The 14,693-nt window shown below is 37.0% G+C and overlaps 1 protein-coding gene across 1 annotated transcript in view; it reads left to right on the top strand.

The window, feature by feature from the left end:
• Nucleotides 1-14,693, top strand: part of LOC144438616 (E3 ubiquitin-protein ligase MYCBP2-like) — a 59,493-nt gene that overhangs the window by 9,134 nt on the left and 35,666 nt on the right. The window contains 18 exon segments of the mRNA XM_078127715.1: nt 3,029-3,141; nt 3,473-3,706; nt 4,000-4,056; nt 4,679-4,820; nt 5,066-5,142; nt 5,673-5,877; nt 6,527-6,694; nt 7,148-7,303; nt 7,909-8,119; nt 8,534-8,745; nt 9,289-9,523; nt 10,206-10,320; nt 10,972-11,188; nt 11,522-11,669; nt 12,242-12,543; nt 13,197-13,324; nt 13,927-14,018; nt 14,450-14,584. Coding sequence (XP_077983841.1) covers nt 3,029-3,141; nt 3,473-3,706; nt 4,000-4,056; nt 4,679-4,820; nt 5,066-5,142; nt 5,673-5,877; nt 6,527-6,694; nt 7,148-7,303; nt 7,909-8,119; nt 8,534-8,745; nt 9,289-9,523; nt 10,206-10,320; nt 10,972-11,188; nt 11,522-11,669; nt 12,242-12,543; nt 13,197-13,324; nt 13,927-14,018; nt 14,450-14,584 — 2,947 coding nt within the window.

Below are 14,693 nucleotides of genomic sequence, written 5' to 3'. Positions count from 1 at the left end.
ATTGTCTGGTCACATCCCGTGTCTCTCAGAATACAGGCACGCTGACCATCAACTTTTCCTGGATATCGGTGCCGGTTACCACATCTTTTTATACCACCACCATACCCATTACCATTAGGTATCAGCTGCTGGGCATGACATCGGAAAGCTTTCTGTCTTTCCTGACTAGTCTTTCTATTAGGACACTGATTAGCCTTGTGTCCAGTTTTATTACATGAGTAGCAAGTAATTACACTCTTTGGTTTACCCTGGGTTGCTTCAACAACTTTGTCAGTAGATGGACTTGGTTGTTTCTTGCCATCAGGAAAACGACTGTAGTTATTACGCTCAGTTTTCTTATGAGTCTCTAAGTAATGATCTGCCATATCAACCAACTCATCTGAATCCTTCAATTTCCTCTCTCGTAACCATACTTGGAGGTAGGGTGGAGTCTGCTCTAATAACTGCTCCATAAGTATTATGTCTTTCAGCTTGTCAAAACTGTCAACTTCCATGGTTTCCAACCAACGGTCCAGAAACCCCGAAATAATTGTCCTCCATTCACCATAGGAGTCATCTTTCTGCTTCCTAGTGGTTCGAAACTTGGCACGATATGCTTCACCTGTAAGCTCATATCGCTTCAATATAGCCTTGCGAACTTTCTTATAGTCTTCGCTCTCGGCTGGGGGTAGTTTTGAATACGCATCTAGTGCTTTACCAGACAGGAGTCCAGCCAATCGAGTCGCCCATGTAGCTTCTGGCCACTCATGTACTTTGGCTAACTTCTCAAAAGTTCGAAGGTATGCATCCACATCCTCACCCTCCTCGAACTTTGGCACTTTTGGTCCCTTATACTGAGATGTCTTAGCACCTACAAGTTCTGTCTGTAATCTCATCAGTTTCAGCTGGAATTCATGTTGCTGTGCCTGAAGCTGTGCTTGAAATTCATGTTGCTGTTTCTGGAAATCTTGCAGCTGTTTCTGCTGTCTTTCATCCATTTCTCTGACACGCAAATCATGTTCATGCCGTTCTCTCTCAAGCTGTAACATTTCTTGATTAGGACCTTGCATGGCCCCTTCAGCACCAAGCTGTAGAAGTGTCTCAGCGGCTTCCTGGTCACTTGCTGGTGTTTCACCGTCACTCATCCTGGCTCTAATGAAGTGCACCCTTAAAGCTTACTCAAGTACAGAAAGGGAATAGAAACCTGGAGAGCTGTACACGCAACAATATAGTGATTAATTAAATTGATTAACAATGAAAAGCTCACTTGTATACATGCACAAGATTAGCAATGACCAACACACCGAAACAGCCCTGAAAAGGAATGGTTTGATTAGTAAAGCTTACTAAAACAACACTAAAAAGTTCACTCAGTTTGTTACACTTGAAAATGGTTCACTCTGGCCTGATATACACTTACGATCAGTAGCACCATGTACTCGTTGCCTAGCAACCAAATAACACAGAGTTCAATGTCTCTAAAATAATTGCAAAACTGTCTCTGATATCGACTTACACAGAGATAATTATTTTATCCACGTCAAATATCAAACTAAACTTTGCTTTAGTCTAGTCTCAGTTCACTGGAAAAACAGTCCGCGACTTGCAACAGTAAACACGCAATTTAGTTTTACTCAAAATCTAAAAAGCTTACTCAATAAACAACAAGTCCTGTTACTTCCATAAAAAGAACGTTATAAAGTTCGCCGACTCTTCAGACTTCGCTGTAGAAATCAGTACAAATAATTCCGCTTCAACTTGACGCACCACTCATCAGCTGGATACACAAGTTATGAATGGGAGGCCCACCATGCAGGTATTTCAACTCAGCACACGGCAAATCTATGAGGCGACGATAAGATTGGTACTCACACAACCCTATACTGGCCCCTCACTGTAAATGGTTCATCGAAGTTCACTACAGAAATTCACCAACTTTCACACTTGCAAACTTTACAAATTGCAAGTATCACAGAGTTTATAGTTATTTGACTTCTCCGATAATCTGTTTCAACACCAAACGAGTCAATGAGTGAGAAATAGCACTTCACTGCAGTTCTATGGAGTTTCCCGCGCTACTCAGCTTACGGTAAAATCTCCTGTGTTCATACACAAAGTCAAAGTTATATTACGTCTGTAATGATGTCTTAGTGACGGGTTCGTGTTAGTTCTAACCTCAAGTTTAGTTTTAGTTTTCAGGATCAGGAATATTCACAAGCTGCCTGGCTCCAGTGAGTTTTCTCAGTCACGTCAGTAACTTACAGAAAGCAAACCACGGCAAAGTCCCTCCGTACAGGTTTCAGCTAGCTGTTAGCCCGTGACGTCCGCACACTCTACCACTGCACAACTTGCCTCTTGCTCTGAAGAGTTGAATTCCTTCGGGTCCGTTTGTTGATTGACGTTGGCACTCGCCTTCCACATCAATCCCACCGCTGCCACCAAATGTGATACTTTCGTACCAAAGCACACGGTTTACACAAAACACGGAGAGGTTTCGTCTTAGAACTAAACACTTCAACTTTATTACAGTCCGCCATAGTTCGGAAAAAGCACATGTAACTTCTTATATATCAATACGCCAGTGATAAGGCTACTAATAACTCAGTACTGGTATACGTATCATTGGGTTAACAATAAAGTAGTTCCTAAAATCATCACAATAACATATATCTATGCTTTTGCTCTTTTTCAAACTGTTACTACATGTAGTTACTTCTTTCCTTGTTCTTGAGATACTAAGAGCACATCTAAGAAATTTGACCAAGTTCCCTCCCCCATCCTCAGTGTGTCCTTTAACTTCCAATTTGACATGCCGCTGACTCACAGCAATTGCTAGTGACCCACCAACATTTGGTGTTCCTCTATCTCTTACTTTGTGGTGACACACACGGAAGCCTAGTTTTTATCATTTTCACTCACAATTAAAAATATTGTCATTCGTAAAAAATATTGTCATTCGTAATTAGAGGGCACACTGAATAGTTGCTGCAACATTTTCATATATCTGAAATAAATGATATTTATAGGTAAAATTACATGCATCTTACAGGTGGTAAGCAGGATGGTATGGAAGGTGCTATTGCCAGTGATGGGAGTTATTTATACATACATAATTGTCATGGACTATTTAAAGTTGGTACTGGATATAGTGATACAATCAAGGTAAGTGTATATGCTGTATGTGTAAACTAATGTCTTGTAGTGTACTGTGCCTTCCTGTAATCACGTGACAGGTCTGTGTCTTTGAATTGTATACAGTAACAGCTGAACAAGGCTGAATGATTCAGTCGTAATATAGTAGGTAGATTATTAATACTCCAGGAAACATAACAATAGTTTTTAATCGGTGCAGTGCTGTATTGGAGATCTTTGATTGATTGATTGTGAATTTGTCATATTGACATTATTATACAACGACATTTCTGTATATAAGCACTTTCCGTAGAGCATTAAAAGTAGTATTTGTATGTCTAATATATGAATTCTTTGATAGGGCCATGTGTATGCATCAAGGAAAGACTTCCAAACCAACAACCAAGGATGGTTAAGTTATGCAAAAGGCATGTTATTCTGTAGATTTACTTCCAAAACTGATGGCTCACCAATTCTGATGAACCTCAATACAGAAACTCTGCAGGAGGAACAACCATATGGAATCAGTGGTAAGTTTTTTTTTTTTTTTTTTTAGAACTGTGGTAAAGGCAAAGAAAAATGAAATTTACATCATGTACTATATGACAAGTGTATTTCACAGTGATTAAATTTGTTGTGAAAAATATATTCATATATCTCAAGAATGATAAAACATACAGACCAGAGAATGTATTCAAGTCTCTACCCATATTTTAGTAGCTATGATCTTTCTGCTGGTACCTTAAGGAAAGTTTATATTCAGAATTTGGCAACATTTTGAAATTTTTAAGGAATTTAGATTTTAGATAAAGTGAAGATAAATCTACTGAGAGTAATATTTAGTGATGATCTTTTGTATGTTTAATTGTAACAGGTGAACGTTGGGAGAGTTCTGTTATGTTTAGTAATGGAGACTATATAGGGGAAATACTTCCAGGGAAAGATGTAAGTATGATATCTTATGAGGTGGTATTTATAATCTTATTGATGTCATACAGTGTGCAAAAACAGACAATCCACCATAATACAGGAATGAATGACTTATACTAAAATACATACAGTGTGAAAAACAGACATGCCACCATTATACAGGAATGAATGACTGTACTAAAATACAGACAGTGTGAAAAACAGACAAGCCACCATTATACAGGAATGAATTACTTATACTAAAATACATACAGTGTGAAAAATAGACATGCCATCATTATACAGGAATGAATGACTTTACTAAAATACATGCCTGAACATGTACATGCAACAATTGTTCACAATCTGTCCACAGATATATAAATATGGATTGATTTATTTAATTGTATAGCAAAATTTACTACTTAATGGCAATTGCATGTTCAAGTGTTTTGACAGTAATGTAATGTCAGATATGACAATGCTTAGCAATAAAAAACAATTTCATGTTAGTGAAGTTCTCAAATGATTCCACAGTGATGGAAGTGTGTAAATTGTGACACAAGGTCAAGGTTGTGTAATATAAACAATTTACATTGCCAGTATTGTTACTATACAAAGGATAAACTAAGCTGACTGTTTTTGTGTTAATTTGCAGGATGGTTTTCAAGTGCGTATGTACAGTCCAGTACTATCACCAATGCCATGTGTAAATGAACTACCCTTTAAACTTGCCAGAAAGTGTGTGGATGTGTTTGGATATTCAACAGTGGATCAACAGAAGGAAATTCACACCCTCAGTATGTCATCATTGGATTTACATTGAATATTGATTATATCCAAGACAAGTCTATTATGAGTCAATAAATAACATGTCTCATGGCCTGGTAAGGCAGTGTATGTTATATCCTGGCATGACTGTTGTGTTATCAGTCAATAAATAAAATGTCTCTCGGCCTGGAAGGGCAGTTATGCTATGCCTTGGCAGGACAGTGTATGTTATGTATCAAAGTATTGTCATCTCTTATTTGTTCTTTTATCACAGATACCAGTATTGATGAAGAGCCAACAGTCATTTGTGGTGGTAAAGATTTCACACTTCTGTGGACTCCATCAGGGAAGGTAAGTGACTTTAAACAAATCACTATGTCTCAAATAAAGCAAAAGATATCAAGTCCAGCTTACTTCAAGTTTTGTACCTGATATGGTTGAAGCCATTATACAGTTGTTTGCATAGATGTAAAATTATTCTGTAAGAACAGTTAAATTTTCCAGTATGTTCAGATTCATAAAATTTGTAATTGTTGTTCTGTCTAAATTGGCACAGCATCTCATGCATTTTGAGATTTTACATCGTACATTTTCTTGGAATGACAATGTGTGGAAAGTCATTGCTGTTGATCAATCATTGGTGGTAATAATCACTGTGTAGCGTTTATTGCAACACAACAAGGCATGGAATATCAGCAGTATTGTTTCACAAAGTCCCAAAAGGAGTCAAATTGACATAAACAAGATTTCATGCAACATTTAGGAGTAAATCTGGAGTAAATCGTCTTAAGTAAAGGAAAAGTTTATATTTATACCTTTCTATTATAGGATTGTAAGTTTTCTGCCGTTTATTACAACTGTAGGAATATTTGTTCTTGTAGGTTATGTTCATTGGAAAGTCACAAAGTTTAGGAATCAAACAAGGAGTTGGAGTCAGTACAAAATGGACAGAGTTAACCATCCCAAAGTCACCAAAGATAATACACTGTTCAGTTGGTCATGAGAGTCAACATGTTCTTCTAGTGGCAGATGATGGTGCTGTGTTTTTTGTAGGAACTTCAAAAAGAGGTGAAGATGGTGAACAAGGTGGGTGACATCATATCAGTTTAGTATATGATATTCTGACAGGCTGTGGAATTGCTCCAAGATTTCCATATTAATGTTATTTAATCAGTACAGCCATAGGAATTACATTGGATCATTCTTTTGTTTTGGACCAACTATTCCTATAACTCAAAAATTTCCGTCAGACAACTGTTTTTCACACCTGAATTTTAAAACCTAATCCAAACATGGCCTTTACAGGGCATTAAAGTATAGCTGACATCATCATCATCAATGTATGGGAATATTTGAAAACCATTATTTTCATATTTCAGCCTTTGTTTAGTAAAAAGAAAAAGAATAAAGGCCATCAACCTCTTAAGATAGAGTCCACAATGTTTCCTCACTTCAGTTGAGAACGTATTATAGATAATATACCAAAAATCTGGCTTCAAAACCGAAATGTTTTTAGTGCTCCAGCTGTGACAGGACAGTGTGTTTGCAGTGTGTAAAATACATCATGTCAGGACACCCTCAAACATCGACCATCTTCTTCACATCGGGAAGAGTAGACCTTTGATGGCAGAACAATATGATGTATCTTACAGGCTAGAATGTTTGGTGAATGACAGCTGTTGGTGAAAGCTCTTGTCCTGTGGTGACTTTTCTGACTTTTGTGTCCTTTTTACAGTTAAAGGCAGAAGAATACCCAAACCAAGTAAACCTAAAAAGATGGGTAAGATGGAGGGCAAAGTAGTTGTATCAAGTGCGTGTAATAATGGAAGCAGTGCTTTGGTAACAAAAAATGGAGAGTTATACATATTTGGAAAAGATAACACTTATGCTGATCAGACATCAGGTAAGTCAGAGTGTAAGGTTTGACTAGAACTTAGTTTAGGACCAACAGTAAAAGTTGTAAAAATACATGTGAGTTTTATCACCCACAGTATAGATATTGTAAGTAGCTGAGTTATTATATGATATGTCTCTTACCACTGTGATGAGGGGTTCAAGTACAGTCTAGATTTCATAAAATTCATTAAAAGTAAGAAGTGTCAAGAAGAGTTTCATTCAGTTTGACTCTACCAAATAAAGTAGGTTTCCCCAGGTACTCTAGTTTCCCCCTGCATTAACAGTGAACCCATATGGATTGGCCCTTTGGAGACCAGGTGCTAAAACTGAAAGAGTTTTCCAGTATAAACAAAGACGATAGTTCTTATAATAAGGTGAAATGATTGAATTATCTCAGGAAGTTAGATCTTGATTTCTTTTGCAATTCTTTTGTTGATATTAGTTTTGCTTTCATGTCTAGGGATGGTTGGTGATCTTAAAGACATTCATGTTAGTAGTGTGGCATTAGGAAAGGCCCATGTAACAGTTCTAAGCAGTAATGGTGAGGTCTATACATTTGGTATCAACAATAAAGGCCAATGTGGACAAGACTTCGGAGTACCATCAACAAAAGAAGGTTAGTAAATTATTACGTGTTGTTGGGCAACAGAAAAGTATCACTGAAAGTTTAATTACAACCAGCAATAGACAAGAATTTACAAGCAGAACTTGTTGCAAAAAGGGTAAGTAAATCCATGAATTGGATTAATAACACTTGGCTCAACACATTGAAAATACACAGACAAGTATTATATCAATTGATAAGAGACAGTTTTGTGGCCTCTTTACATAATAGCTCACATACACAGAATCTCAGGTTCCCCTGGTATTTCATGCACATGTAAAGATGCCGTAAAAAACGTTCTTAAAGAACCATAGTTATGTCTCTGTACTTCCAACATGCTGTGTTAAACGTTGGCCAATGCAGTTGTTTACTTTCCCTGTTTGGAACAAGTTCTGTTTGTGAACGCTTGCATGTCACTGGTTGTATAAATCTATAAATGGTAGTATAACGTCAGTGGTGTCAATATTTATGTGTTTTGTTATCTCATAGTGGTATCCACTAAAATCAGACTTTTGGTAAATGACAACTAAATTCAAAGACCGCAAGTATTGTCCATCTATAGTTCATTGTTGTAAAAATTTCAGAAATTCATATTGCTATTTCTCTCTTTACTAAAGGTGGAGCACAAGCTGCAGCCATAGCAACAGCAGGTAATGATGAAGATAATGAAGAAGATGAGAGAGATTGTGAAGAGAGTGAAGGTATTTGTTCATCAGGAAGTCATAAATGGAAAACAGAGCAATGTATGGTATGTGCAGTTTGTAGTGAATGCACTGGATATGGACCAAGTTGTATTAGCAGTGGAGGTCCAAACAGGGTACCTGGAATGTAAGTAAATATATGAATGTCAATGAAATATTGTATGTCTAACATTTGTTTACAAGTCGAAGTAAAAGTTAAACCTGACAATCATCAATGTGCCACTGCAGGTCTCGCCACTGTAGACATTGCATGTGGTTTTCTCATAGCAGTTTGTAGGTTGTACAGTAAATACGCATATGAGCTCATCAAATTGTAGCTCATATGTTTGTTCATTGCTACACAGATGAAAGGAAGTATTGCCCCATTCACCATATATTTGACACACCCCTAGATACTTCTGTGCACAAGAAGAGATTCAGTTGAAAACTACCTTGCATTTCCCCTTTTATGGGATTTGAATTAATTAATAGAGAGATTTAAAGTGAGTTTTTGGTCATGTTTGGAATACCCACATTTTTCAATGACCTTTGACCTCTGTAGGCTATGTGGATGTGGTACAGGGGAGTCAGGCTGTTCAAAGTGTGGCTGTTGTAAGACATGTGCTGGGGAATCACAAGACAAAGAGTTTTCAGGAGGTTGGTTAGAAGCCTTGGCAAGACATGGGGAACTTATACCTTTAGATCTGATTGCTAAGAGACATGTAGAAGATCGATTACGTCATCAACTGAGACGTAGCGTTGCCAAGGTGAAGGGCAAAGAGAAACATGGTAAGTACAACCACTTGTGTATAGCAGATTTTTCATGTACAATAGCTCTCCAAATTCTTTTCTGCCAAATTACACAATATACTTACTTTTTGATTGGTAACAAAAAACATAGCAGCCATAACCATGCTCATAGCAACTGTAAACCAGTATGTGTGTGTGTGTGTGTGCATGACTATGTGTGTCTATGTTTGTGTCTGTCTATGGCTGTGTCTTTCTGTCTCTCTGTGTGTGTGTGTCTACAGTGATGGGTGTGTGCATGTTTTGATGGATGGGAGTGTGTTTTGATGGGTGTGCGTGTGTTTGCTTTGATGGGTGTGCAGATGGATGTGTGTGCATATGTATTGGGGAAGCTAAACAAGTATTACAGTTGGTATGTCCCAAAAATGACATTCAAAACAGACAGAATGTGTATGGCTATGCAATTTACTCTAAATAATAAAACTATGAATTATGGATTATTTTTGGAGTAATATTATTGGATTTATTAGAAAGCAAGCTTTACATAAAACAATGATAATTTGTTTATAGCTGTTTTAGATGACCAGGGTAGTGGCAGTGGAGATGATGGCCGAGATCATGACAAGGATCATAGTAAAACAGTGACCTGCCCACCTAGTAAGATACTGATTGGTATAGGTGATGTTGCTGCTACACAATTGGCATGTGGTCTACACCATACCGTAGTCTTGTTACAAAATGGAGATGTGTACACCTTTGGTAGTGGACAGTATGGACAGCTAGGACTAGGAGACACAGCTACTAAGTAAGATCTCATGTTATGTATAACATCATGAATTCTATTTAGGCACCTTTTACATGATGCCATTTTGAAATGAAAACGCAGCTATTTTGTTACTTTTGCACGTACTGTCTACATGGAGGTGACAAAAACACACATGAAAACATGACTGTTTGAAAACACTTTCCATTTTCATTTTAAATGGTCTGTGTGTATGGGAGAACACAGCAAGATTTGAAGATAAGCGTCATGTATATGACCAAAAGTGAACATGTTTGGCCTGATGAATGACCCCAACTGACAGCATACTAACACACATGTTTGACCTCATGACTGACCCCAATGATGGCGTACTAACACACGTTTGACCTCATAACTGACCCCAATTATGGCGTACTAACACACATGTTTGACCTCATGACTGACCCCAATGATGGCGTACTAACACACGTTTGACCTCATAACTGACCCCAATTATGGCGTACTAACACAATGTTTGACCTCGTGACTGACCCCAATGATGGCGTACTAACACACGTTTGACCTCATGACTGACCCCAATGATGGCATACTAACACAATATGTGACCTCATGACTGACCCCAATGATGGCATACTAACACAATATTTGACCTCATGAATGACCCCAATGATGGCGTACTAACACACATGTTATTAACAATGAATGTTACTGTGTATCTTTACAGGGGTTCTCCTAACTTAGTTGCCTTACCAGTTCCTGCTATACAAGTTACTGCTGGTAGTAACCATACTGCTGTATTATTGGATAATGGACAAGTGTTTACATTTGGAAATCATCAGGTATGTATTCTGTGTCCTTTTCCTTCCCAAAAATCTTTGTGCTAACACTACAAATACCTTTGGTGCCCTCTGTGTAGAGGATGTGTTCTGTGTACTGTATGTGTTGTGTGGCACCATCTTGAATAACTTGAATGGTGTATTGTGGGAAATATGTTAATAAGCACAGCTCACTAGGGTACACAATCTTGTCACTTTATTGTTACCAGAAAGAAATAATCTTTTCAGGGTTACCCTGACCATTGATGAAGGATACACTACTAGTATTTATCAATTGCACCAAATTGCAATGGAATGTGTACAGTGTGGCTTGCAAGTTCCCTGTTGACAACAGTAACAAGAATGCTAATCATGGATTTGTTGTAATGTTTTTTTGATTGGTTTGAATGTTGTTTGCTCATTTGCTTGTTGTATCACAAGATAATTTTGATTTGTCAAGTTTGTGTGTTTTGCTTAAGATATGTCATGCGAAAGTAGAGCTTAAGAAGTTTTTGATCACTTCCAAAAAAATGTTTGACTGTGGGTAGAAATTTTCATTTGATATCATGCTGTATGTTTTGATAGGTTAGATTATTATGGGATGTAGTTAGTTAGATGTACATTACCTGTTGATGTACATTACCCGAGGTATCGCTATAATTATGTTTTGAGTAGAAAGGACAGTTAGGACGTCCTGGGCCATCAGATGAGAGGGACCAACCCTACTGGTTTGCAAGCCCTGGACCTGTACCTAATGTCGGTACTCAGTTTGGAAGACGAGCAACATGGGTTGGAGCAAGTGGAGATCAGACATTCTTGAAAATAGACGAATCTTTAATCAATGCCCATACACTCGCCAAATCCAAAGTGTTTGCAAATAACAGGGAAATAGGTAGGTTTGTTGTAAAGAGTTATCACAACTGAACTGTGTGTGAGGTTGGAACTTTGTGTGTGTGTGTGTGTGTGTATGTGTGTGTGTGTGTGTGTGTGTGTGTGTGTGTGTGTGTGTGTGTGTGTGTGAGTGTGTGTGTACATACGTATGTACGTACGTATGTACGTACGTACGTACGTGTGTATGTGAGTGACACTGTGTGTGTGTGTGCATGCGTGTGTGTGTGTGTGCATATGTATGCTTACAAACTGCTATGGATTTTAAAGTTCAGTTCTTTGTCAATAATATACATAGTTCATTGGCTGTAATTCAGATATTTTGTTTGATTGACAGGTATAATTCCAACAGATAGTTCATCTGCTGTAAAATGTCTAATGATCAGTGGTGCTGACGGTAGCTGTAAAAGTTTTACAGGTTCTGATCAAGTTTCTTTGAAAGATAAATGTATTTGTTTGGATCCCCTTTACCGTGTACTTTGGAGGTATGTTATCAATACTTCTTGGTTGTATTCAATGAATATAAAACTTTAATGCATTGGTAGTGATTACTACAAACTTTTTAGCCCCCCCCCCCCCCCCCCCACCCGCTCACCCACCTACAGATACCCTCTGAGGAGGAGGGGGAGTTATTACAATGGTTTTCTACATCTGACATCTGTCTGTGTGTGTCCATACACAGCCATGTGGTGTGTTTTCAGGCTTGCCATCAGAAAAATTAAGTTGTCAATGTTTCATTATCAGTTAAACTCTTGTACTTTTAGTATTACTTCTTTTTCAACAGTATTTATTTTGTTGTCGGTAAATAGCAATAACAAATCATTGTATACTCATATAAGTTTTTAGCTTGTTTTTGTATTTAATACCCAGTTTGGATTAGGATTGCAAGAAAGGTGTATAGAAAAGGTGGTTCTGAATAAAACGATAATCCTATTTGATCCTCATAGCTTGACTGATAACATAGTACAATATGAAAACCTGGGATTGAATTATGGGCCTTTAAACACAAACCAACAATGCTTTGACACCTAAAACCTGTCTATTTGTTCATTTCCAGCTATGATCCCTTGTCCAATCATGTGTGCTGTTATCATGTCCTTGCAAGTGAAGCTCAAGAAATTCAAGCACAGAGCAGTACAGGCATCCAAGGCAACATTTTGAACTCAGAATTTGCCATACCTTGTCACATGGATGCTACAACCAGTAGATCTCACAGTGCACTCAATCTACTCTGCTGTCTCGATATGCTCATTTGTGCTCAAGATGCTGGCATTACTGTTGCTAAGCAACAGCATGAGCCACCAGCATTATCTAAAAGTTTGATGAAAGATGATTTTTTGTCTGTCAACAGATTTGAAAGTAAGTGATCAGGTTATTGGAAAAGATTATTATTTAGATATTTTTTGTAAAAATGGTTTTTTTTAATTAGCACCCAGTGGTTATATTTGAGATTGATAAGATTAGATTAGATTAGATTAGATTAGAAAATATATATTAGATTAGATTATATTAGAATAGCTTAGATTAGATAGATAGATAGATAGATAGATAGATAGATAGATAGATAGATGGAGATAGAGATAAATAAGATTAGATTAGATTAGATTAGAATAAATTAGATTTTATTGGATTAGAATGGATAAATGAGATTAGAATATGCAAGATTGGATTAGAATACATTAGATCAGATTAGAGTGGATGAAAATAGATTTGGTTACTTTATCTTATCAACTTAAATGACTAACATCAAATGGGATTTGGCCTTTGTATTGTTAGAAACATAACAATGCAAAAAAGTAGATATATAATATGATAGAAAATAGAAGTATTATAGAAACCTTAATAAAAAGTTAGATGAATTTAGAAAGTGATAGAAACTTGGTAAGATTCTATTTTTACATTTCTCATAAATTAATCAAGTATAAAATTATGTTTTCATTTCAAAGTTTTAAGGAAAATAATTCAAATTTTAAAAATGTGTGTTTGTTATGATATGTGAAATGTACTTGTAGGTCCTGGTGGTGGTTGGGGGTATTCTGGTCATTCTGTTGAAGCTATACGATTCTCAGTTGACACTGACATATTACTTGGAGGTTTGGGATTGTTTGGTGGTAGAGGAGAATACACAGCTAAAATCAAGGTACAGTAAAGATACTGTTGTTGTTTTCTTATATTACAGTCAAAGGGTAGGTCACACTGCTATAAATGCATGTAGGAGGTTGTAAAACATATCAGTTTTGATTCTTTGTCCACACATCTTTCCTGAAAAAGTGAAGAAGAGGTTTTTTAGTTGTTCACTTTCCTTGATCTCCTGAGCTGAATGTTCAAAGTAAAAAGTAACTGCATGGATTTTTAGCTCCCGAAGGAGGAGGCTATTACAACTTGCTCCATCTTTCATTTCTCTGACATCACTAACTGATTTCATTCAAACCTGGCACAAAGATGACATATCATATGGGAAATATGCATGTCACTTTGTTTTATGACATATGTAAATTTGACAATATGCCGGCCACATTTGTAGTTAAAAAATCAATATTTTATGTATAACTCAAAAATGATAGTACACAGAGACACCATTCAAGTGTCTAACCTCATATTTTCAGACACAAGCTTGCTTTTAAGACACTGACCTTCGACCTTGGTAAAGTGTTTAATGGTATGTGTCTTCTATGAAGACTTGTGGTAGTCAGTTGTGCTCCAATGTCATTATTTGCTATTTTTATCCTATGACAACTATAGGTGTATGAGCTTGGTCTTGATGGAGGTGAACATGAGACAGATGGAGACCTGTTAGCTGAGTCTGACGATGTCAGCTTTGAATGTGCTGCAAGGTAATGTGTAATTAGATGTGTTTCTTCATTCAGCCAGCCAAGGAAAATATGAGTGACCTAAGGGGTCTTTGTCACTATGAGTCAGTAGGGAATCCAGACTGAGCATGCTCAGATGCAAAGGACTATGGGATTATCTGTGGTTATCATAATACCTAATCTGGATCTACTGATAAAATTAACCTCACACAATGACCAGGGTAACTATGAATTGATTATTTGTGGTTACAAACAAAGTAAAATATTGTTTACAATACTAATTGATTAGTATTAATTACCACATTTCCCATGATGCAACATTCAACATGGCGGGTTTGCAAGTTCCCTATAGATTGCAGACACTTTATGCACAGTCAGTCTAAACGATAATGACAGTCAGATGGACCTTATACAGATTAACCAAATACAACCATTATCTGTTTTTATTTGTTCAGAGAGAAGTTTCCTGTTTTATTTGATGAACCAGTTCTTCTAGTTGCCAACTACTGGTATGTAGCATGGGCTAGAGTGTCTGGACCAAGTAGTGACTGTGGATCCAGTGGACAAGTGTCTGTCACTTCAGATGATCAGTAAGTGGTCGCGCTACTAAAGTTTGTGATTTTCTTATTTCAACTGCTTGATTAAGTTCAGTGGTGCTATAGGAATGGTAAAGTGCTTGTCTATGTGTCTCAAGGTTTG

The sequence above is a fragment of the Glandiceps talaboti genome, chromosome 8 (genome assembly GCF_964340395.1).
Source record: "Glandiceps talaboti chromosome 8, keGlaTala1.1, whole genome shotgun sequence".
Classification (NCBI taxonomy): Eukaryota; Metazoa; Hemichordata; class Enteropneusta; family Spengelidae; genus Glandiceps; species Glandiceps talaboti.
The sequence above is the reverse complement of the archived record's forward strand: the minus strand, read 5'-3'. Positions and strand labels throughout refer to the sequence as shown.